Here is a 22,544-nt window from a genome sequence, read left to right as displayed (position 1 = left end):
ATGTGTACAATCAGCAATAGTGCAAACAAACAGAAAGGCTGTAGGAGCCAAAACCACACAGAACAAACCAGTTTGGGCTAGTTAACATAATCTGCTCTATTCACATAACTGTTTCACTGAGGGCATGAACTTTCTTGGAAAAGCTCAAGTAATTACCTGCAGGAACTTACACATTTTCTTTCCCTCAAGTTTAGTTTACTCTGGAATCAGAGTTGCTTACACACAACTGCTTCTACCAATTCATTCAAAAAGCTGAGTTTTGCTTGTCCTTTCCAGAGAGACATGCCTGAAGAGGTGGTACCAGTGAACTGTAGGATTCCCTTCAATTCCTCCTCCTATCCACTCTTCCCATCAATTTCATTGATACAAAAGAAAACATATCCTACCTCATGGAAAAAGAGCAGGTTTCCAATGAAAGGAAGAGGTGGAGGATGTCGGATCCCTACTCTGCTGAGCTTGGAGAATGCAGATGTGGAGTACCTGGAAAAAAATAAGGCAGTAAGTCAATTTTGGATCTTGTCATGATAGGACTTGCCACAGTAACTAGTTCAGATTACTTCCCTGGATTCAGAGAGGGAGAAGATGCTTTTTGTGTTGGTCAGACAGAACTATCAATGTGATTACATTGCTTTGGAACTCCTCAGGTCAAAAGTAAATGCAATATACTGGTGCTTCAGAGAGGGCAAAAGGACCAACTGACTCAAAGACAAGCCTACAAAATTGAGCAGTGGAATTAGAGAGCTGCTCCTCTTCCTACAGAGGGTCTTGTAAGTCAGAAGTGACTCTCCAAAGCTACATAAGGTTACAAACAAGATCAAAAGAAGCATATGGGGCTTGATTCCTGTGGCACTGCTGGGAAAGGAACAAGACAGATTTTCAGATTATTGTTTTCTTCTTCTTCCATCACCTCTACCTATACAGATCACAGAACAAAAATTCAAACTAGTCTCAGTTGTCCATGAGCCAAGACACTGTCAGTACGTTCAAGTCAAGCCTAGTATTTGGGCCAAATATGCTGATTAAGTGATTTTTTAGAGCTGCCAATCAGCAAATTAAACAAATATAAAAAATATGGGGAAGCAAAACCCAGACTGAAAAGCTTCATGTATCCCTTATTTCAGATGAAACTGTGGCATGTTGACAGGGACAATACTGGAAAAAAGAAAAACCCAAGCCCAGAGCCTTTCTTTTGCCTCCCCTCCCCCTTTCTTAATACAAACAATGGATTTAAGTCAATGGACTTCAATTAGTGAAATCTGAAAGAGCAGGAGCTAGCAGCAGCAGCTTTGATTACCCAAAGACACAATTTTTGTTGTGCACTTCTGTTTGCTGAGGTTTCCTGCAACACAGTACCTATTTTCTTAATGGATTTTCTTTTGTGAAGGTATTTTACAAAAATCACAATCAGGAGATAGAGGTTTAATGGTTTTTGAATAGCAACTATTTTCTTTTTTTAATGGGGCAGTACAAACCTTCACAAACACAAACCCTCTCACAAACCCAATAGAAATGATGTGCCCTCAGTCTATGCAAGGACATTATGTCAAGTATGACAAGGTATCATGGACTAAAGGCACAGAAGTCAACATTTATTACATATTTTATACATATTATTGACTTCTTGGCTACTTAACTGCTTTAAAATATATGAGATTTTCCTCAGTTAATTCTCTTGGGAAAATTTTTAACTTTAAAATGACAAAACATATACGATACATTTTCATCCCCAAAGAGAGGATTTTCTTTTTATGCTGCTGCTGCTGTTTGTAATTGTGGTGGTGCTTAAATTCAATTCCAATTGGGTTTTCACTGCTCCAGTTTGGTTTTATAATTTGTGTTTTATAATTTTGTAATTATTACTATTGTTTAAGATGGCCTCTCCTTCCCTCTCCTTCTCTCCTTCTCTCCTTCTCTCCTTCCCCCAGACTTTCCCGCCAAAACCTTGGTTGTCCTGGTAACCCTATCCCATAATAGTTGTTTACCACTTTTCTGTTAAGTGTCAATCTTTAAGTTATATAACTTCCCCACCCCCTCATCATGTATTCCTCCTCCCCAAGTTACTTATTATTGGTTCAAAAGTTGTGCATTCCCTCATTATGCGATGGCAAAAGGTTGTGATTGGTCCCACGCAATCCCACCCCTGTAACCCACTCAATAAAGAGCCGTGCCATCTCGAGGCCAGCGTCTCTCCTCGGAGCGCTGCCTTGGGAACACGCACCCCTTGGTTGCACACCCTGAGAGTCCCGCCTTTCTATTCTGCGCACTATCCGCACCGTGGTCGAGTTTGCCCACGCCTCTGGCAAAGTGGCCCCCTGGATGTAGTGGCGGCAGGGCTGGCCGGAACTGCACCCATTGGAAAGCCGAACCACTGCAAGCTGGCGCCCAACGTGGGGCTGTCACGCGTGGGCGAAGAGCTGACAACTCGACGGCGACGGCACTGACGCTGCGCCCTCACTTTGAGAGCCACGCGGTCAAATCCGGTCCATCGGGACCTTTACAGATTTTTCATTGTCGTCGCGCCTCCTGGTGGCAGGTGCGCTCCCGGGAGGGAGGAGAGGGTAGCTCTGCAGCACCCAGCAGAGTCCTTTTCGGTGCGGATCCCAAACCAAACCGCTGTACCCACGCAGGAACCAGGGAAAGGGTAAGAGTGAGCCCCTAGCCCTCACCCTACCCAAAAAGGGGGATCCAGCCCAGGAGCTGCTGTCCTGGGGGGATCGGCCGCGCGGCGCCCGGGGGGGGGGTTGTTTTCCTCTCTCGGGTTTTTGTTTAAAGGTTCCTGGTTTTATTTCGTTTTGTTGCTTTGTGTTTTGTGTTTTCGCGGCTCCGAGCTGGTGCGCCTGAGCCCAGATCGGGAAACCGCGCTCGGTGATCGGGGGGAGCGACACGGGGCGCGCCGCGGGAGGGACCGGGGCCGCGAGATGGGAGCGACACAGCCGAGCCCGTGGTGTAGTGGTTAGGGTTCGGCGCTCTCACCGCCGCGACCCGGGTTCGATTCCCGGTCAGGCGGGACCGGAGCGGCGCCGTGCTCGTTCCTTGGCCGGCGCGGGAGCCGGAGCCACCCCGCTTTTGGTCTGCGCACGGGCGACAGACGCGGTTTGAAGCGGGCTTTTTTGTTTTACGAGGCACCTTCGGGGCGGAGGCAGTGGGGGGGGCTGCCTGACCGGAGTTTTTCGTGCTGGGATTCGATTTTTAGTTTATTTTTGTGTTGCGGTACGGTTTGGAAGTGAAAAATGGGTGCCAAGCTCTCGGCAGAGCAGAAAGGCGTGTTTCGTTGTTTTGTTGGTGTTCTCAGTTTTAATAATGTTAAGTTTTCCGAGGGAGAGCTGAAGCAGTTCGTGCACACGCTCTTTCTGCATTTCCCCAAGACGAACCCGGAAGCTGTGACGGAGCTCCGATATTGGGAACCCATCATTTTAAAACTTGCCAAATTAGCCGCCTCCGGAGATAAAAAAGCGGCGAAATATCTGTTCTGGTCGCGGCAAATTCAGACCGCCGTAAAAAACATGAAAGGAGTGCAGAAAGAGCGGTCTCCCGGAGAAAGCCCTGCTTTCCCCTGTTGTTCCCGTTCTGTATCCCGCTCCCCCTCACCCCGCCGCGGCATCCTGAAGGGTGCAGCGGGCATACCCCAGCCCGCCAGCCCTGGCCCCTTCAGGACGCCATCCCCCCGCCCGGGGCAGACAGACCCGTCTGCCCGGGATGTCCAACGGAGCACTGGCCACGCTCCCGAGGAATTTTCCCTTCCCCGAACCTCCCTAAACAACCCCGAGTTCAGTTCAGTGTAAGCAGAGAAGAATGCACACAAAATGCCCGCGCGGAGCCACGCGGTGCCCGCGCGGGAGGCGCGGGGGAGAACGCGCATGGCGACTGCATGGCAAGCGCACGTGGCGCTTATGCGGAAAAGCCGCATAGCGACCGCGTGGCAAGCGCACGTGGCGCTTATGCGGAAAAGCCGCATAGCGACCGCGTGGCAGGCGCGCGCGGCGTCCATGCGGAAGGCGCACGCGGCGGCCACGCGGGAGAGCCGCGCGGCGGCCACGCGGGAGAGGCACAGGCACGCGGCGCTCGTGCGGCAGAGGCGCGGAATGGCGGCGGCCGCGTGGCACGGTCGTCTTCTTTGTCCGCCCTGCCCGCCAGCCCGCTGCCGGAGGCGCCGCTCGCCGCCGCCGCCATGGCCCCGCTCCCGTTCCCTTCCCCTTCACAGTCTCCCAAGTTTTCTCCCACCAACCCTTTTCTGTCCCCTTCCACCCTTCCCCGAGGTCGTCCCTCTCCTGAAACCCCTTCCTATGACCCTCCCACCTGCCGCTCCTCCCGAGTCTCCACCCAAAACCACTCCTCCGAAGGCGTGCCTTTCCCAGACCCTGACACGCCCCCCCTCCCGTCGCAGGCCACTCCCCTCGGTGACGCCCGAGTCCCGCCCACTGCCTCCCGGTTCCCACGCCCCTTCTTCCAGTTCCCACGCTTGGGGCTTTGAGGGGGAGGGGTGGGATCCAGGAAGTGATGGCCCCCATGTCCCTTCTCTCGCTCCAGTTACCTACAGGAGGGGTAGGGGAGGGCATGAGGAGGCAAAATGGCAGCAATTGTCCCAGAACGTGGTCAGGGAACTCATGAAGGCCCTCAAGGAGTACGGCCGCATGAGTCCGTACTTCCTTGGATTGTTAGATGGCCAGATTACCGGAAGTGATGTTGTCCCTCATGACATCAAATACCTTTTTCAGTGTTTACATTCCAGAACTGAGTATCAGCTCTGGTTTGCAACCTGGAAAAGGCATTTGCAGGATGCCCTTCCAGGTTGGTCGAATGACCCTGACACAGCTGTGGACAATGAGGGAAACATGATAACGCTGTCACATGTCATGGGCGAGGGTGATTGGGAAACGCCTCAAAAGCAAGCCGCAGGACTTCCCAAGCCGTTGTTAATGCAGATTGCTAAGGTTGCTGTCAAAGCATTTTCCACCATGCAGCCTTCCGGCCCCATGGAATCCTATTTAGATATTTTTCAGGGACCTCAGGAAAACTTCCTGCTGTTTGTGGAAAGGCTAACGGTAGCTGTAGAGCAGCAGGAAGACGATGAGTTGGCGAGGAAACGGCTGGTCACATCCTTGGCATTCAGGCATGCCAACCAGATATGTAAACAGGCGATGCTGACCTTGCCAAGGAAACCCAAGCCAACGTTGCAAGACTACGTAGAGGTCGTCACAGAGATAGTCCCTCTGATAACGCCGGGGCGTCCTGAAAAACAGGAACACCGGAAGAAAGCCATCAACGTTGCAGCAACCGCAGCGACCTCAACCCCTCAACAGGACAACGCGGCCATCACACATAAAACACCCAGACAAGGGAGATACCCGTCAAAGGGCGCAGCAGACAGACCCTGCGCTTTATGCGGGAAGCTAGGCCACTGGTGGCAAGCATGCCCCCTGAGACAGGAGTTTCAGGAATTCAAACAACAAAAAGAGGGGGGAGGAGGAGGAGGTGGAAGGGGAGGAAACTCCCAGTCAAAAAACGAATAAGGGAGTGCGGAGCTGCCCAGTGCGATGACCCCAATCGGGCGGCCCAAGCCGGGGGAGGGGGAATGGGAAATGAAGATTTGAGTAATACCGGACATTGTATTTTAACGGACTTGACTTTTTCTTCCCAGGGACAGCGGAGGAATTCTCTGCAAGGTCCAGGGGGAAATTCACTGGACGAGACAACGGACTCCCCTTTGAGGAGTCTTTCACCTGATGATCCTGACCCGAATGTGCCTGTTCCTTTCGCAGGAAAGTCCTTGACGACAACAAGCGAGGGAGTGCCCTTTCATCTTGAATTATCTGATGCCCTGTGGATCCGTGATGATGAATGGCACCGTGTGGCGGTATTTAAAAATCGAGGTACCTGGCACAAAATTGGCACAACATATGTAGTCGTGGGGGATTGTAAACGTACCCCGCCGGAGATCGAGATTGTTCCCCAAACCACTCCTGCGGATCCCGAGTGGTTTGAACTCTGGCTTCGCTGCACGAGTCCACCCATTTATCTGTCAAAGGGACAGATAGTCGCCCAGGCAATACCATCACTCCCCGAAAGGGTGTGTCCTGAGGGCGACTGCAAGACCTGCCACCCCCAGATAAGTACAGTCATAAAAATTACACGACAGACCTGAGGAGGTGTGCAAATTAAGGGTGGGCGAGGAGACCACCATCATTAAAGGTCTCCTTGACTCGGGGGCGGACGTAACGGTGATCCCGGAACACCTATGGCCGTCACGTTGGCCACTGCAAACAGTGGTTGAGCAAGTTGAGGGTGTTGGAGGCCTTCAATTGGCCAAAAAATCTAAAAACATGGTGCAAATTAAGGGGTCCAATGGGCAATTGGCCAACATCAAGCCCTTTGTTTTAAACTACAAAGCACCCCTGTGGGGGAGAGATGTCCTGGCCCAGTGGGGGGCGACAATTGAATTCCCTGACCCTCCACAAAATTTTTGGGCTGCGGTCACTGAACGGCGTCCCACCCAAAAACTGAATTGGAAAACAGATTCTCCAGTTTGGGTGGAGCAGTGGCCGCTTTCTAAAGAAAAATTAAAGGCGCTGAATGAGCTTGTGGAAGAGCAACTCCGAAAGGGTCACATAGAGGAGACCACCTCTCCTTGGAACACCCCGGTGTTCGTGATACAGAAATCCGACAAGACCCGATGGAGGCTTCTCCAGGACCTCAGACAAATTAATGAAGTCATTGAGGACATGGGCTCTCTCCAACCAGGGATGCCTTCCCCAACCATGTTGCCCCAAAATTATAATCTGGCAGTAATTGACATCAAAGACTGCTTTTTTCAAATTCCTCTTCACCCCGACGATGCTCCGCGGTTTGCGTTCTCGGTTCCTAACATCAACCGAGAGGCCCCGAGGAAGAGGTATCACTGGCGCGTTCTTCCCCAAGGAATGAAGAACAGTCCCGCCATTTGCCAGTGGTACGTGTCTTCCTTGCTGACCCCCGTGCGTGCAGCTGCACACCAGGCCATCATCTTTCATTATATGGATGATGTGCTCGTGTGCGCCCCCAGCGACGACCTGTTAACGCATGCGCTTGACCTGACAGTGGCTGCACTGGTTGCTGCAGGGTTCGAGTTGCAGGAAGCAAAAATTCAAAAGATGCCACCATGGAAATATCTTGGCCTCGAAATTAATAAGCGGACCATTGTTCCGCAAAAATTGGCCATCCAAACCAAAATTAAGACCTTAGCGGATGTGCACCAGCTGTGTGGGGCTTTGAACTGGGTGAGGCCTTGGCTGGGTCTTACCACCGAGGACCTAGCACCTCTTTTCAATTTATTGAAAGGGGGAGAGGGGCTGAGTTCCCCTAGGTCACTCACCCCGGAGGCACAGAAAGCACTGAAAAAAGTTCAAGAGTTGATGTCCACCAGACAGGCAAATCGATGCCATGCTGATTTGCCTTTCCGCTTTGTCATTCTAGGGAATCTGCCGCACCTCCATGGAATGATATTCCAATGGGACAACGGGGTGACCAGCATACCCCGGAAGGACCGAGGCGGGAGAGATCCTCTTCTTATTATAGAATGGGTCTTTCTCAGCCACCACAGGTCCAAGAGGATGACACGCCCACAGGAATTGATGGCTGAACTGATCCGGAAGGCCAGAATCCGCATTAGAGAACTGGCCGGTTGCGACTTTGAGGTGATCCACGTACCAATTCGGTTGAGTACGGGCCAAATTTCAAAGGCAATGTTAGAGCACTTGCTTCAAGAGAACGAAGCACTTCAGTTTGCCCTGGACAGTTACACTGGTCAAATTTCAATCCATCGGCCTGCCCACAAAATTTTTAATTCGGATGCTCAATTTAAATTAAATTTAAGGAGTGTTCAGAGCAAAAGACCGCTCGAAGCCTTGACAGTTTTCACAGACGCGTCCGGAGGGTCCCACAAGTCAGTGGTGACTTGGAAAGATCCTCAGACTCAGCAGTGGGAGTCTGACGTTGCTGAGGTGGAAGGATCCCCTCAGATTGCTGAGTTGGCCGCAGTCGTCAGGGCCTTCGAGAGGTTCTCTGAACCATTTAATTTGATAACCGATTCGAGCTACGTTGCAGGTGTAGTGTCCAGAGCGGAGAACTCAGTTCTCCAAGAGGTGACTAACATTGCTCTGTTTAAGTTGCTCTCGAAGCTGATAAGGCTGATCTCCCACCGAGAGCAACCGTTTTACGTGATGCACACCAGGTCGCACACGGATTTGCCGGGGTTCATAGCGGAGGGAAACAGGAGGGCTGATGCTCTTGCTGCCCCTGTCGAGAAGGCCCCGCTGCCCGACGTTTTCCAGCAGGCGAAGCTCAGCCACCAACTCTTCCATCAGAATGTGCCAGGTCTGGTCCGAGGATTCAAACTGACCCGAGATCAGGCCAAGGCCATTGTGGCAACCTGTCCCAGCTGCCAGCGACATGCAGTCCCAACCCTGCATGCCGGGGTGAACCCCCGAGGGCTGAGCAGCAACGAGGTTTGGCAGATGGACGTTACTCATGTCTCCCAGTTTGGGAAGCTGAAGTACGTCCATGTGTCTGTGGACACCTTTTCTGGAGCAGTTTATGCCTCCGCCCACACAGGGGAGAAGGCAGGGGATGTCATTAAACACCTCCTCCAAGCCTTCTCTTTCCTAGGCATCCCTAAGGTCATCAAATCGGATAACGGGCCAAGCTATGTTTCCAAGGAGTTCCGCAGCTTCCTCCAGCAATGGGGAGTAGAACACAAGACTGGCATCCCCTACTCCCCGACAGGCCAAGCAATTGTGGAGAGGACACACCAAAACATCAAAAGAGTCCTCAATCAACAAGGACAAATTCTAAAATTGGAGTCACCCCAAATTCGATTAGCCAGGGCCTTGCACACAATTAATTTTCTAAATTGTTCATTTGAATTGATGAATCCCCCAATAATCAGGCACTTTGGAGGGAACCCAAATTTAAAATTAGAGTCTAAACCGCCAGTTCTCGTCAAGGACCCAAAGACCATGAGAATGGAAGGTCCACACGATTTAATCACTTGGGGACGCGGGTATGCCTGCGTATCGACACCCACCGAACTTAAATGGGTGCCGGCCAAGTGGGTGAAACCTTATGTTCCCAGGGCCTCCAAAGGGTCAGACCATCAGGTGAAGAATGTCGCTTGGCGAAGAAAAAGGAAGCTCGTTGGTCCGGAGGAAGAGAGGTCCGCTCCTTCCTTCCCCATTCCTCACTGGCTTTTTGTTAACTAATGTATTTTGTTATATTTTAAGTTACAGAACAGCCCAGTCGGATGCCAACTGAGAGCCCCAGGAGGACTGGTTTAACCAACTGTTTGGAAACTGGGGACTCTCAGGCTGGGTCAATTCTGCTGTAAAAACAGGACTCCTAATTTTGTTTTTGTTACTCATCATTGGAATTGCGTTTGGCATCATCCGACGATCCACTCAAAAAGCCATCACTGCAGCCACCTCTTCACTCAGCGTGAACAACGTCTGGGCCAGTGTTCCTCCCGTCGAAGAGATTGAGATGCAGCAACTCCCGCCATGGGAAGACGAGGAATACCCTGACCCAGAGGACTTTTGTACCGGAGACTGATGACGAGAGGTGGCTCACGGAACAAGAACAGTTTCAGGAAATCTATCCCCCGAACAGATACTACTAAAATCCATCACAAAAAAATAAAAAAGGGGGAGATGTGGTGGTGCTTAAATTCAATTCCAATTGGGTTTTCACTGCTCCAGTTTGGTTTTATAATTTGTGTTTTATAATTTTGTAATTATTACTATTGTTTAAGATGGCCTCTCCTTCCCTCTCCTTCTCTCCTTCTCTCCTTCCCCCAGACTTTCCCGCCAAAACCTTGGTTGTCCTGGTAACCCTATCCCATAATAGTTGTTTACCACTTTTCTGTTAAGTGTCAATCTTTAAGTTATATAACTTCCCCACCCCCTCATCATGTATTCCTCCTCCCCAAGTTACTTATTATTGGTTCAAAAGTTGTGCATTCCCTCATTATACGATGGCAAAAGGTTGTGATTGGTCCCACGCAATCCCACCCCTGTAACCCACTCAATAAAGAGCCGTGCCATCTCGAGGCCAGCGTCTCTCCTCGGAGCGCTGCCTTGGGAACACGCACCCCTTGGTTGCACACCCTGAGAGTCCCGCCTTTCTATTCTGCGCACTATCCGCACCGTGGTCGAGTTTGCCCACGCCTCTGGCAAAGTGGCCCCCTGGATGTAGTGGCGGCAGGGCTGGCCAGAACTGCACCCATTGGAAAGCCGAACCACTGCAGTAATCTTCCTGAAGTGTCTTTGTGTCATAGCAAAGTCCTCATCTTCAGTATGTAAACAGTGAAAAGATTAAAATCCCTGTCAATAAAAACCTGTCAGTTTTGCAGTTTGCTATCATGATGTTTTCACTGTAAAATACATGGCAGATCACAAAACACCAGGCTGGGCTACAGTTAACTGCTCATTTCACTGCACACTGGACAGTCTATAGACTCCTGGTTTTCATGTACAGCAAAGTGAAGAGTGACTGCAACAGAGGCTTACACTAGACAAAGTAAATTATGTGATCACCAAATATTTAAAAAGGAAAGAAAATAATGAGTATGGCTTCATAAGGCAAGAAACACAGAGACAGTAAAGACTATTTATACTTAGATGAACAGTTCATTATTGCCAGCTTCTGAACATTACTGGCAGCTTCATACAGCTGAGGATTTGCTTTCCTTTTCCCTCTGCTAATGTGGTTTTTTCCACTGCTTTTTATTCAGTTACATTTGAAGTAGGTTTTCGAAAGGTAGGGAACAACAGTTTACAATGAGATGGGAAAAAGAAGCAGTGTTGTCAAGCTACAGACTGAAATATTGCAACAAAAGGGTGAAGCCAGCAGGAGAAAAAATGAAGCTCATCAATAAACACATCTAGCCCTACTCTATGATTTTACATCATTTCTGGTGTTGTTGAAATATCTGGTGTTTTACAGAAAAGAAAACAGTATGCAAGTGACCAAAGACAGAAGTGGAAGCGTGCACAAAAGAAGGATCTAACACTGCACACGTAGCCTTAAGTTTGACCATTTCTAATGTAACAGCTTACTTTCTGCAGCCTTAAACATGAAAATGTTTCCCCCATCTCTGCAATATTTCACTCATTCTCAGTATTTTGGGCGAGGGAGAGAGAGAGAGAGAGAGGAAAGAGTCGCTTATGGACTTCTTTAAAAAAAGGAAAAGAAAAAAGGCAAAGAAAAATTGTCCTGCATAACACACAGTGAACACCAGCAATACATGAATCTGACAGCTTTGTGGCACAAACCTCTGCCTTTTGAGCCAGAAGAGGCTGATAACTCAAACAGACCAATTTATGTGATTTGGTCAGTCAGCACCCCCATGACACATACTTGGCCAGTAACTTGGAGCTGCATCCTAAGTGCCCTGGGAAAAGCGTGTCTGGGTTTTGTTGCTGGGAGGGGAAGGTAGGCTAGAATCTGGGCAAGTGCAAACAGGCAGGGTGGCCTTGTAGGCCAAGTCATTTGTCTGGAGAAGCTGTACATCTAAATGAAAAAGCTCCAAGCCTGCCTTATCACCAGTGGGAAGTTTTATTTCTCAGTCTGCTGCTTAACACACTTCTACATTATCACAAAAATTAATCTGGTACCAGGAGACCCCCTGCTGTTGCTGAGGGTACACAGTGACTGTAGAAGATCAGCCAATGGACTAGAAAGGCTAAATCGAATGCAAAATGTAGAAATAGAAGAAATACTAAGAAGTGACCAAGATAACAAAAGATATGGAACCACATGTGTACAAAAAATAAGCTAACAGGCTATAATCTTAATCATTGATGAAAGAAGCAACTGATGCAGGTTATGACAAATATATTTAATATCATGCAAGGCTTAAAAAATAAATTAGGAGTCATATCCCAAAAATTTAAAATATAGTATGAAAATCCACAAATGAATAGTCAGGTGGCAAAATTTAAAATAAACACTTTTCCAAGAAATAGATATACTAACTATGGAACTCCTCACCACTGATGATCATCTACTCCAGAAGTTTAAAAATCTTCAAAAGGTGATAGAATAAATCAGTGGGGGATGGAGGGAGAGAATCAACAGATACTTTCAGCTAGTAAACTTAACAAATGTAAGAGAAATACATGGAAAACATTAAAGGAAAGGAAACAAAATTAATCAAATTTATTTTCTTAATCAAGGAACTAGTTTGTAAGCTTCGAATTGCATAGTAAGAGATAAGACTCTTATAAAACCTGAAAGATAAAACCCCAGACACTTCAGCTTTCTTAAGGGGAAGAGAGGAATGAGTCTATGCAAAATGAGGGGCATGAAAAGGATAAAACTTTGATGGCAGCAATACTTACTGGACAATCTAGTACATTCTCACTCAAAAGAGAAACATACCCTAATATTTACAAGTATGGTTTCCTGCACAACCCTTAATTTAAAAGCTTGGCATTATTTTGAATTAAGTGACAAGACATCAAAAAGAACCAGAGGAACAGCAGCAATGAAGTTGATCAATAAACAATTCAATAACCCTTTGAAGACATTCAGATGGCCTCTGTGAGCAAAATGCTCTCTGTATATATTAAATATAACTGTTAATATGCGAAATACATTCCTGTAGGCCAGCATGGCAGACATAGACTCTCTGAAACACTAACTTCTCTCCACAAAACACAGTGGGGAAAAAAAAAAAAAAAAAAAAAAAAAAAAAAAAAAAAGAAAAAAGAGAGAGAGAGAGAAACAGGAAACAGATAATTAATATAAGTTTTGAAGAATATAAATTCAACAGAACTAGCCATCTGTCCAGCCAGGTCAGTTATGATCAGTACTGAAAGAAAAAGTATTATGTGGTCTACCATTAAGGGTCATCGATTTGTGTAGCAGACAAGATGACAGAGTTTCCAATTCCTCATCATGGAGTTCAACATCCTGTTGAAATTACTCCAATTTTTTCCCAATACAGAAAGTGTGTCATTCCTTCTACATCTGAGTAATACATAACCTAATAATAACTAAAAAGCTATAAACTGGGACACAGAGATTAAAAAAAGTGATGTTATTTAATCTCATTGTTGTGAGTTGGGAGGTGCATTATTTTTTAAGACTGACTGGGAAAACAAAGTATTTTGCTGAGAAAATGGAAATCATTCCTGACAAACAAGAGACAATCGCCATGCATTTTTACCTATTTGCCTCTATTTACATATTCCCATACCAGATTCCAGTTAACACTGGGATGTATTTTGCTCACAAAGTAGTGATAATGCCCAGAATAAAGGTAGGCTCCCCAGCATTACAATGATGGCTCATGAAAAAATATACAAAATATACAAGCATCCCTGGGAACCCAGTTTCACCAAAACATCATCCCAAAGCCGGCCACAGACTTCCAGCTCTCAGCCCTTCTGAGAAATTTTGCATTATGAATACTGCAGCAGGGTCACTGGAGAGCTGCCATCACTTAAGTCTTTCCTCTTGTCTTCTCCTCAGAATATTTAAGGTAAAAAGTCATTATCAGGTCCCATTCTGACAAAAGAACACACAGAAAACAGGTCTTGCTAGTGGGTTAGTATTGCAGTCAAAGTGGATACCATCCCAGAAGGATACAGCCTGGGCTGATTATTACCTCCAGAAAGCGTACTCACTAAAAGAAAAAACAAAACAAAACCACAAAATTAAATCAGCTGTCCATCCCCTAAAGACTCTCAGAAAGCAGAAGAGAGAAAAATGGGGAAAGTAAATCCCTCTTCCTTGGTCAACATAGGCTACCAAATTTGCCCATTACTGTTACCCAGCAGTACCTCTGGTGGAAAAGGAGGGATATGTTGAACAAAAATACACTTGAATGTTTAGAATATCAAGCTCAGAGTATGGAATTATTACTATACCTCCAAAAAGAGATCCTGAATATCCACAAGTATACCTCTAAGAATGAACTGAAATAAATCTTCAAGAGACACTTTAGTCAGTCTGGCATAAGGATATTCGAGTACTGCAATTTAATTTTCAAGCTCAACAAATCTCTACTTTTTAAAACATGAATCCGTAGGACTGTAATAACAGTTTCAGGGATAATGAGAACTTCCATGTAACACTTGCTCTCCTTAATCACTTCCATGCACTCACAGAGCCTTAGTTTTGACACAATTGCACAAGAAAAACAGAGACATTGCACACACTTGCACCATTTGCTTCCACAGGGGCAGACGTTTTCCAGCTGCAAAACCAAAATGATCATAGGACATTATTTCATTGAAGTATTTGCTAATGCATCAAGAATAGTGTGCAGAAAAGGCAAGATTATATGCCCAATATTAAATTTATCCTCATTTATCTGCTAACAATCATCTTCTAATCCATACTACTCTGGTCTGTCAAACAATTTCCTTCAAGTCTTTTAAGAGAACTGATAGTGTCAAGAGATTGGTTGTAATAAGGCTTCAGGTTGTCACAGCGTATTTAAAGTTTTGCAGATTGCTTTGATTTAAGTTCTAAAAAATTAGCAGTGAATCAAGGTAAATTAAATGAAAAAGCCCACACAGAAAAAGCAACACTCTTCACCATATTCCAGAGTAGCCCTGCGAGAGACAGATGGTCCGTACTGTAGGTCAATGACAATATTTCATCACCTCTCTGAGAGTGCAACCTCTTCACATTGGGTGGTGACTTTTCCAAATAAAGAGCAAATGAACAAGAGTCATAAATCCACAGCTTCAGCCCTTCTTTGTTGGCTCAACACCTTTAAACAAAACAATGGAGGTCAACAGCAGCAGAGGCCGTTGGCTCCTCATAGCAGTATATAATTGTGGGAAAGGAGGTGAGAGCTCCATCCCACGTGACCACAAAGAGGAGTCTTCTCACCAGGAGGATTGTCCACAGCAGATCTGAGGTCTGGGGCATCCATGAGGCCATAGATGATGTCTGCAGGAACAGCTGGGTCAGAGCTGATAGCTAGGCTCAGCTCATCTCCCAGCCTTGCTCCCAAGCACACACCAAGCTGCCCTTTTACTCCCTAAGACCACTGGCACCATGCCTTCATTAAGGAGTAGTTTCTTCATGCAGCTGTTTATTCAGGCAGATATTGTGGGGCATACAGAAGGAAATTATACCACTTCAAGGCCACAGATGTTCTTGTTTCAGACAGGAAGACTGAAGTTCATAAAAACAGGTGCATTGCTAGAAACACAGTGTTCAGAAACAATAGTAAAATTTCATTACTTTTTTCTTCTCTCTCTTCAACTAATTACATCTCTTAATTGTGCAAATGGACATCTTAATTAAAAGGACGTGAAGTTTCAAGCTTATCAGCCTTCTGAGTTGTTATGGAAGTTCATATCCTAGTGATGCAACTCCATTTGCAGAAAACATGGCATCAGTTTTTGTATGCACCTCAACTGTTCCTACACACTGGGAAGAATTGTATGGATGCAGGAAGTAGTTTTGTACTTAAATTGAGGGAGAAAAGTCTGCTTGGGAGCCTAATGATTCTGTCTTTTCATTGACATAAAGAAGGTACTTATTAGGCCACTGCCTAATTATTTCATGGGGGCAAAAAGGGGTTGCAGTGCTATGGTGGCTGAAGTCCCAAAACGTTCTTTAGCAACATATCAGGCAGTGGTGTGGGTGCAGGCAAAGCCACATTACATTCACTCTAGAGCCTACCAACCTCAGCTGCCTTTCACATTTTATTCCATGTAATTGAGGTCTATCACACAATTTGCCCTGTGTCTGTTGCTCTCAGGGAACTGGTTTTAGAGTTCAGCTCTTGTATGACACTCTGCAACAGCAACAGCACATGCAGAGAGCCACCCAGTGCCATTAAGAACCAGCTGGCACAAGGTTTGCATGATGTCACGCCCTGCCAGGAAAGCTCTGAGAAAAACAAATTTGCTTCAAGAGGCTGAATGCCTCCCAGTGCTTTAGGGCCAGAGACATCTCCCTTAACTGAGGATGAGATGGGGAACATAGTCCTATCCCCTTTTTTGGGACCAGCCTGTCAGCATACATGTGGCAGGTACCAAAGCAGGAACAAAGTAACTGGAGCAAACTCCAGGCACTTTCCCCCTTGTAATCTCAAATAAGCAGTGATGACAGACTGCAGGGACAACTCACCTCCCTAGAGACAGTTCTGGATAAATGCTCAGAACTCATGATTACACAGTGGATGATCTAATTCTATTTATTTATTTTTAAGTTAACATCAAGGAGTCATCATCCATCTAGTCCACTGAATGTGGCAGAGGTCCTATTGACCAGAGATATACGTGATCAAAGTACCAGAGATCATTTCATGGTGTTCAGAGAGCCTGAATTAATGGTCCTCAGCAGGGCTTTGTTCTGGCATTTCCTAACTTGTGTAGGCTTGACTTCACAACCTCAACAATGTGTCTTTAATGCAATTTTCTTTGCAAGTTCTCATTTTAAAAATTCATTAAAAATAGATCAAATTGCATCATTTTATCTCCACAGGGGTCATCAAAATACCCTAGACTATGGCAGAGACCTTTGCCAAGTGAGCGAACAGAAGAACTGACAGAAGAGGCAGGTTGTCTTTCACACAAGGGACAGGCTGTGAGGCACAGCCTGTAGAGAATCTCTCAATACTTCCTCAGAGAGCAAAATTTAAGAGTTCTTAAGCCAAAATGCTAAGCTTCTTTCTGGGTGCTGACATCTTACCAGCGAGCCCTCATCTGCTCCTCTGGCAGTATCACCACAACTCTGTTCTTCCTCATCCATAGAGCTGCCACCAGCCCCAGCCTCTGCTTCTCACTGGAGCTGACTGCACTGCCACCCTTACCCAGACACTGCATCACCTCCTATCATGAGCTTCCCAAATGATCCCTTCCCAACACAGCCCCACACTGGTTTTTATCAGCCATTCACCCTCCTTCACGCAGCAATTGATCCCAGTTTCTCCTTGCCTAGGCTCCCCACTTGCATTTCTTGTGCCCAAATCTCATTGCTGCTATGACACCCCAACACAATCCCATTAGAGAAAGGCTTCTCTCACTCCCTGCTCTCAGAGCCATCAACTGCTCTCAGGGACTTACTGCCTGGTCAGGACCACACACCAAAAGTGTGGGACTATGCTTAGCCAAGACAGAATCAGAAACATTAGCTTAAAATTATATATAAACAGAAGAGATTCCAGTGAATGTGTGCTAACCGTAACTTTTCAAAGACTTACAATTTGCCCAAATTTGCATGAGAAAAGCAAAACATACATCCACTGACAAAAGCCCACCTCGTCTCACCAAATACTGAAACCCTGCTTTAAAGCTAATATAAAAATCAGAATATCACTTCTTAAGAATAATAAAATAATGGAAAAAACCCAACCCCCAAGAGATTCCCAAAATAAAACCGAACATTTTCCTTTAGCATTTGCCTCAGAAATTATGGAGCTCATTCTAACTGAAATTTTTCAATAATTCCACCTAAGACAGACAGCAGCCCTGGAAAACTTCAATCCTAGCTGCTTGGGGTTTGATAAAGCAATAAGCAATTCAAAATAGATTTGAGTAGTGAGAACATTACACAACCTCAATTTGTAGTGCTCACAGATCCACCTATAATTAAGTAAGCCAGACTTAAAATAAAGGAAGTTCTGGCTCTTAGTCTGAGACCACACACAAAATCTCAGCTCATAGCTATTTATTTTATGCAGAGTCTAATCCATTATAGCAGAAGGGTGACAATGACGATGTTGTCTGGCCCTTAATTACAAGAAAGGTGCTATGACGTCTGTACATACCAGACAGCGTATGATAAACTTGAAATTAGTAATGGAGACACTGCCTGCTCCCCATGACTTGAAAAGCAAGAGTAGTGTGAAGCCATGAAGAATAAGATCTTTATCTTTCTTGCTCAGATTTTCATTTCCCCATTTCTCTCATCTTTCCATATAATGACAACAATATAAATCCCACTGCCACAAACTGTTAAATTGTACTTCATACAGACATGTTTCATTTTCAAATCTTTAGGGTTCAGAGGAAGCACACGCACCTCTGGAGGAGTAATCCCATCTCCTGGCAAGTGGCTTTTCCAGGCACGAAGCAGCACAGAAAGACCCACTGGAAGTGAGATTGCTTCAAGGAATAAATGACCATTTGCTACATCATGAAATAGCATGGTGCTGGCTGCAAAGCCTCAGAATTGAACAAGAGTAGCTACTATGCATGCATGTAAATAGTGCAAGTCCAGAGCTCTGCTTTGCTGCATGATTTCATTGCTGCATGATTTCATACCACTAGAATTAAAGTAAAGGGTGCCTGGAGCTCCCTTCATGAAAAGCAAAGTACAGAACTGGAGTCACAAGGGAGAAACATCATTAATTTCTGAAGGGAAGAAAAGAAAATCCTTCCAACCTCAGGGCTCATGCACATATGAACAGAAGTGAGAGGAAGTACAGAAGTGGGGTACAAAGCCTTGTGGCAATACAAAAAAATAAACTTAGCCTCCTTTTTTCCTTTGCATCTTATTTACGACTTCTTGAGTACCTGTGGACTGACAAGAGTTGAGTTCACAGAAAAGACGAGTAATTCAGTCCTTTACATAATGTGAGTTCATCTTATAGAGACACAGTAGACAGAGCAAGGAATATGCATAGCATATTCCCTACCCCAGGACAAGGAGAATATCCTTCAGCAACCACAGGCATGAGACAGGAGGAGCGGTGAAATTATTTTGATCACTTTTCAGCGTGCTTGAGCGGTCTACCACCATCACCAGCCCGAGTAAGCTATTATGGGCCACTAACAAAGGCAGAAAATGGTTCCTACAAAACAGAAGATACTTGAATAGATGCCAAACAAAGCCAAAGGAAAAGCAGAATTTCAAACAGACTTGATGAAAGGATTGCAGGAAGCAAACTTCAAGGAGATCCTCTGAACTTGAAAAACTGCCTAAAAAAGCAGGCTCAAGTGTTACTCCCAAGTGCCATCCAGATTAAAAGCAAAACAAAGGCAACTGGGGTTTCGTGGAGCTCGGAATCACCCATTCAAGCCTAAGGAGACTGAACAACCGACTACACACAGGAACAGCAACACTGTGTATGCATGAAATGTCAAACCCATAGCAGAATGGACTGAGAGGTGTTTTCCTTCTTTAATCACTGAAAAATGCAGTAATGCCATGCATTACTTGTAAAACAGCAGGTTAGATGGTTCAGACAGAAATATACTTTTTAAGCTGACACTATCCTCTCTCTGTGCTGTTGGCTATTAAAAAAAAAAAAGCGCTTGTTTCACATTATCTCATCTTTTTACTGCACTTTGAAGTCCATTCTGGCTATTTCTCCATGACAGAGACAAATTCCAATCCTTAGGAATAATTCTCTTAACTTCATAAAGAAACTCTTGTTCAAGTCAGATAATTTTCATGTAGAGGCTGACATGGAAATGGCTTTCCTGGAACAGAGTTGATTTGCATTACTCGGTGTCATAGCACATGACAGCTTATTCTGCAGCCCACTTGTCTGGATCTTCCATAATCCAGACAGCCACAGTCCCCCTCTCCGGGAAGCAGTTGTGCACAAGAAGAACTAATTTTAATGAAAAGTCTTTGCTCTTGTATTGGTCATGTTCTCTCTCAACCTGTTTATCTGGCAGGCTCCTGGATGCAAATTGTAATCATTGCTCCCTGCTAACAATGGAAAAGTCTAAAAACCCCTTTGACCCTGGGGTTTTTAACATCTGACATACCACTGCACAAGTAATGTAGCATACAAATCCATTAAAGATCCCCTTCCCAGCATCTCTCAAAGGACCTGCTATTGCACCCATCCCAGCTCACTCTTTCTCCTCCAGTTAAACAGCCTCAAACGCTCCTGGCACACGAAAGCAAAGTGCTTCAACACCTCAGCTGCAAATTCACCAAGACAGACCATATCTTTCCATTACATCGCACACCCTTCAGGTGCACAGCAGAGCCCTGATCTTTGACAGGGGTTCATAGCTCCTCCTGAAATAAAAATGATAAATAAATCATTAGCATCAGGTCCCCTAAAGTGGAGGGAAGTCCTGTGCGCTGTCATTTGATTACTTTTTAACTACCACAATGAACTAAAATTACACAGGGAAGTAATGATAGTGAGTCATTAGCATGAGTGATTCACCTGCAAAGAGAGGCTAGAGGAGAGCTGAAGCCCAGAGAAGCCAGTTTTCTTCACTCTCTCTCCAAGCACTCGGGTGCAGATCAGTGATCTTTTTCCAAGGCAGAACAAAGACTCTGGGTGATGATACACAGGGGTTTTAAAAGAGATTACAAAGTTTATAAAAACAAAAGGGTTGACAACAGAACTAGGGTTGAGAGCAGAAGAGAATGAGAGCAAGATGTGATACAAATGACAGAAATCCTGGCAGGAAGAAAGAGGCTTGCTGAGGGCAAGAAAAGGGCCTTTTAGGCAGATGAAGTCTTAAGAGAAGTCAACTACCTACTGGAGAGGGGACACAAGATCTCAACATCACCTTGAGCAAGATATGAGGAAGAGACTGATATTATGAAATATATTATTTATCCCAGTTGAATTTGTGTATTTTTTGACCTAACTAAAACAATGAGGGGTTCTTTTAAGGCTCATTATAGATCTACATCATTATTTCCAGCTTTGCTTTGTCTCCAAGGAGCTAACTGTAAGACATGAAGTTGGATGCCTGAAGAAAAATACTTTTACTTATCTCTGGGGAGTTGAAGTCTAGTGCCTGCTGTAAGAGAGGCTAAATAGGAAGATCCAATAATGGCAAAAAAAAAAAAAAAAAAAAAAAAAAAAAAAGGCAGTGGATAGAAAACTTTGAATTGGAGGAATATTAAAAGAGATGCTCAGGAAAGCATTAGCAAAATCTGCTCAAACTGTGTACAGCACAGTGGTGCACAGGTCTAATACACCATGTGCAACCTGGAAAAATGTGATCCTCCCTGGCCATTGCCAGAGCTCCGAAGATAATCTTTACTTTTAATTTCTTCCCCAAGTGATAAGTGAAAACTGGGGTTGCAATGAAAAGGCCCAACTAAGGTGGTGCAGTCCCTTACTGGCACACCACACTGCACAGCAGCTGCTTTATTTACCTTGACACTATACTAGGAATAGCTAACTCGAGTTGAGATACTTTTGAATCCCTTAGGAAACCATACTTCTATATTTATTTATATATCCATATATTTACATTCATGTGCATGCATACACACACATACTCTAAATCTCTTCATTTTCCCACAGAGCAAAATTAACACTCAACCATTCTTTATGTTTTGGACACTGGTCATTTTCCGCAAGGGTTACTATACACCACTGATGGGGTTTTCACTCTGAACATCCATCTTTAACATTAATCTATCCCTCATAGATGCATCTGCAGAAGAGGTGTGGATGATACTTTGCTATTCATCATTCACACCATCCCCCTCAGAATGGACTGATTTCCTCCTCCATAGGAAGCTCCCATGCTGAACAATGCTCAAGGAAAGCCTAACATGCAAGGCTCAAGATCTTCCATGCCATGGTCCTACTAGTTCCAGTTATTTTTGTTCTATTCTATTATTTGGGCTGCCCACTGGAGAACCTGATCCTTCTCAATTCCTGATATTTCCAATCTATGCAAAGGACCAGAGCCCAACCATGACTACACATTAGCCTAGGGACCTGCAAGTTGGAGTAAAGGCTCCCTACTGTGACAATTTCCCTGTCCTTGAGATAAAATAGGGAAAAAAACCCCAAAAAACAACAACAAAAGAACCCCACCAAAACCCCAAAAAACCACAAAAAACCAAAACCAAACAAAAAACAAATGAACAAAAAACCCCAACAACAACAAAAAAGCCACAAACAACAACCCCAAACCTTAAAGATTCTCAGAAGTGAAAAGGGGAAAATAGAAGTTATATGAGGAAGGAACTGGTGGATGGCAATGAATTGGTTTAGAAGATTGATTGATTTCTCTTTTGCATCTACAGACATCAGTATTTAGACAAAACTTCCAAAAATAATTTCTTGCACTTACACAGTAGAAAAGGTACAATTCATAACTGAAGAAAAAACAAGGCAGCATCCTGCTGAAGATAAACATTTTCAAAATTAAGTAGCATCATATAACATACACCTAACAAAATGGCTAAGGTGCTCTGCACCAACAATACTAGTCTTAAACACTAGCACAATTCAGAGCATTTGAAAGATGACCAGCATAATGTCAAAATCTAGAGGGGCAAGAGGAAAACAGAGGTAACAATAGGCCTGACATCATCCTTACATGAAGTAATGGAACTCTCATTTCAGAATGCCATTAACAAGAAGTTTGAGAAGAATTAATTGAGGATAATGTAATTAAATGCCTTTCAATACTGTCAAATATTGGGTTGTCAATATTGTCAAATATTGTCATTTTGGGGTTGGGGTGGTTTAGGGTTAGTTTTCTTGACAGGTGTATAGGTATGTATAGTAAATACAATTCTCCCAACAGCATCTGCTTGGGCTAGTCCAATGTGCTAGAAACACTAGACCGCGTAACATCTTGCCTGAAAGACATATTACA

General features: G+C 45.1%; 1 protein-coding gene across 4 annotated transcripts in view; it reads right to left on the bottom strand.

The window, feature by feature from the left end:
• The window catches only part of TBXAS1 (thromboxane A synthase 1), a 262,140-nt gene that overhangs the window by 197,120 nt on the left and 42,476 nt on the right, over positions 1-22,544 (bottom strand). For all 4 annotated transcript variants that reach the window (XM_083859365.1, XM_083859369.1, XM_083859367.1 and 1 more), the window contains exon 2: positions 387-480. In XM_083859365.1, coding sequence (XP_083715491.1) covers positions 387-480 — 94 coding nt within the window. The remainder of the gene's footprint in view (positions 1-386; positions 481-22,544) is intronic.

The sequence above is a fragment of the Zosterops lateralis genome, assembly GCF_965231275.1.
Source record: "Zosterops lateralis genome assembly, chromosome: 4".
In the NCBI taxonomy this organism is placed as follows: domain Eukaryota; kingdom Metazoa; phylum Chordata; class Aves; order Passeriformes; family Zosteropidae; genus Zosterops; species Zosterops lateralis.
Note: the sequence above shows the minus strand (reverse complement) of the source record. Positions and strands in the feature narration are given on the sequence as shown.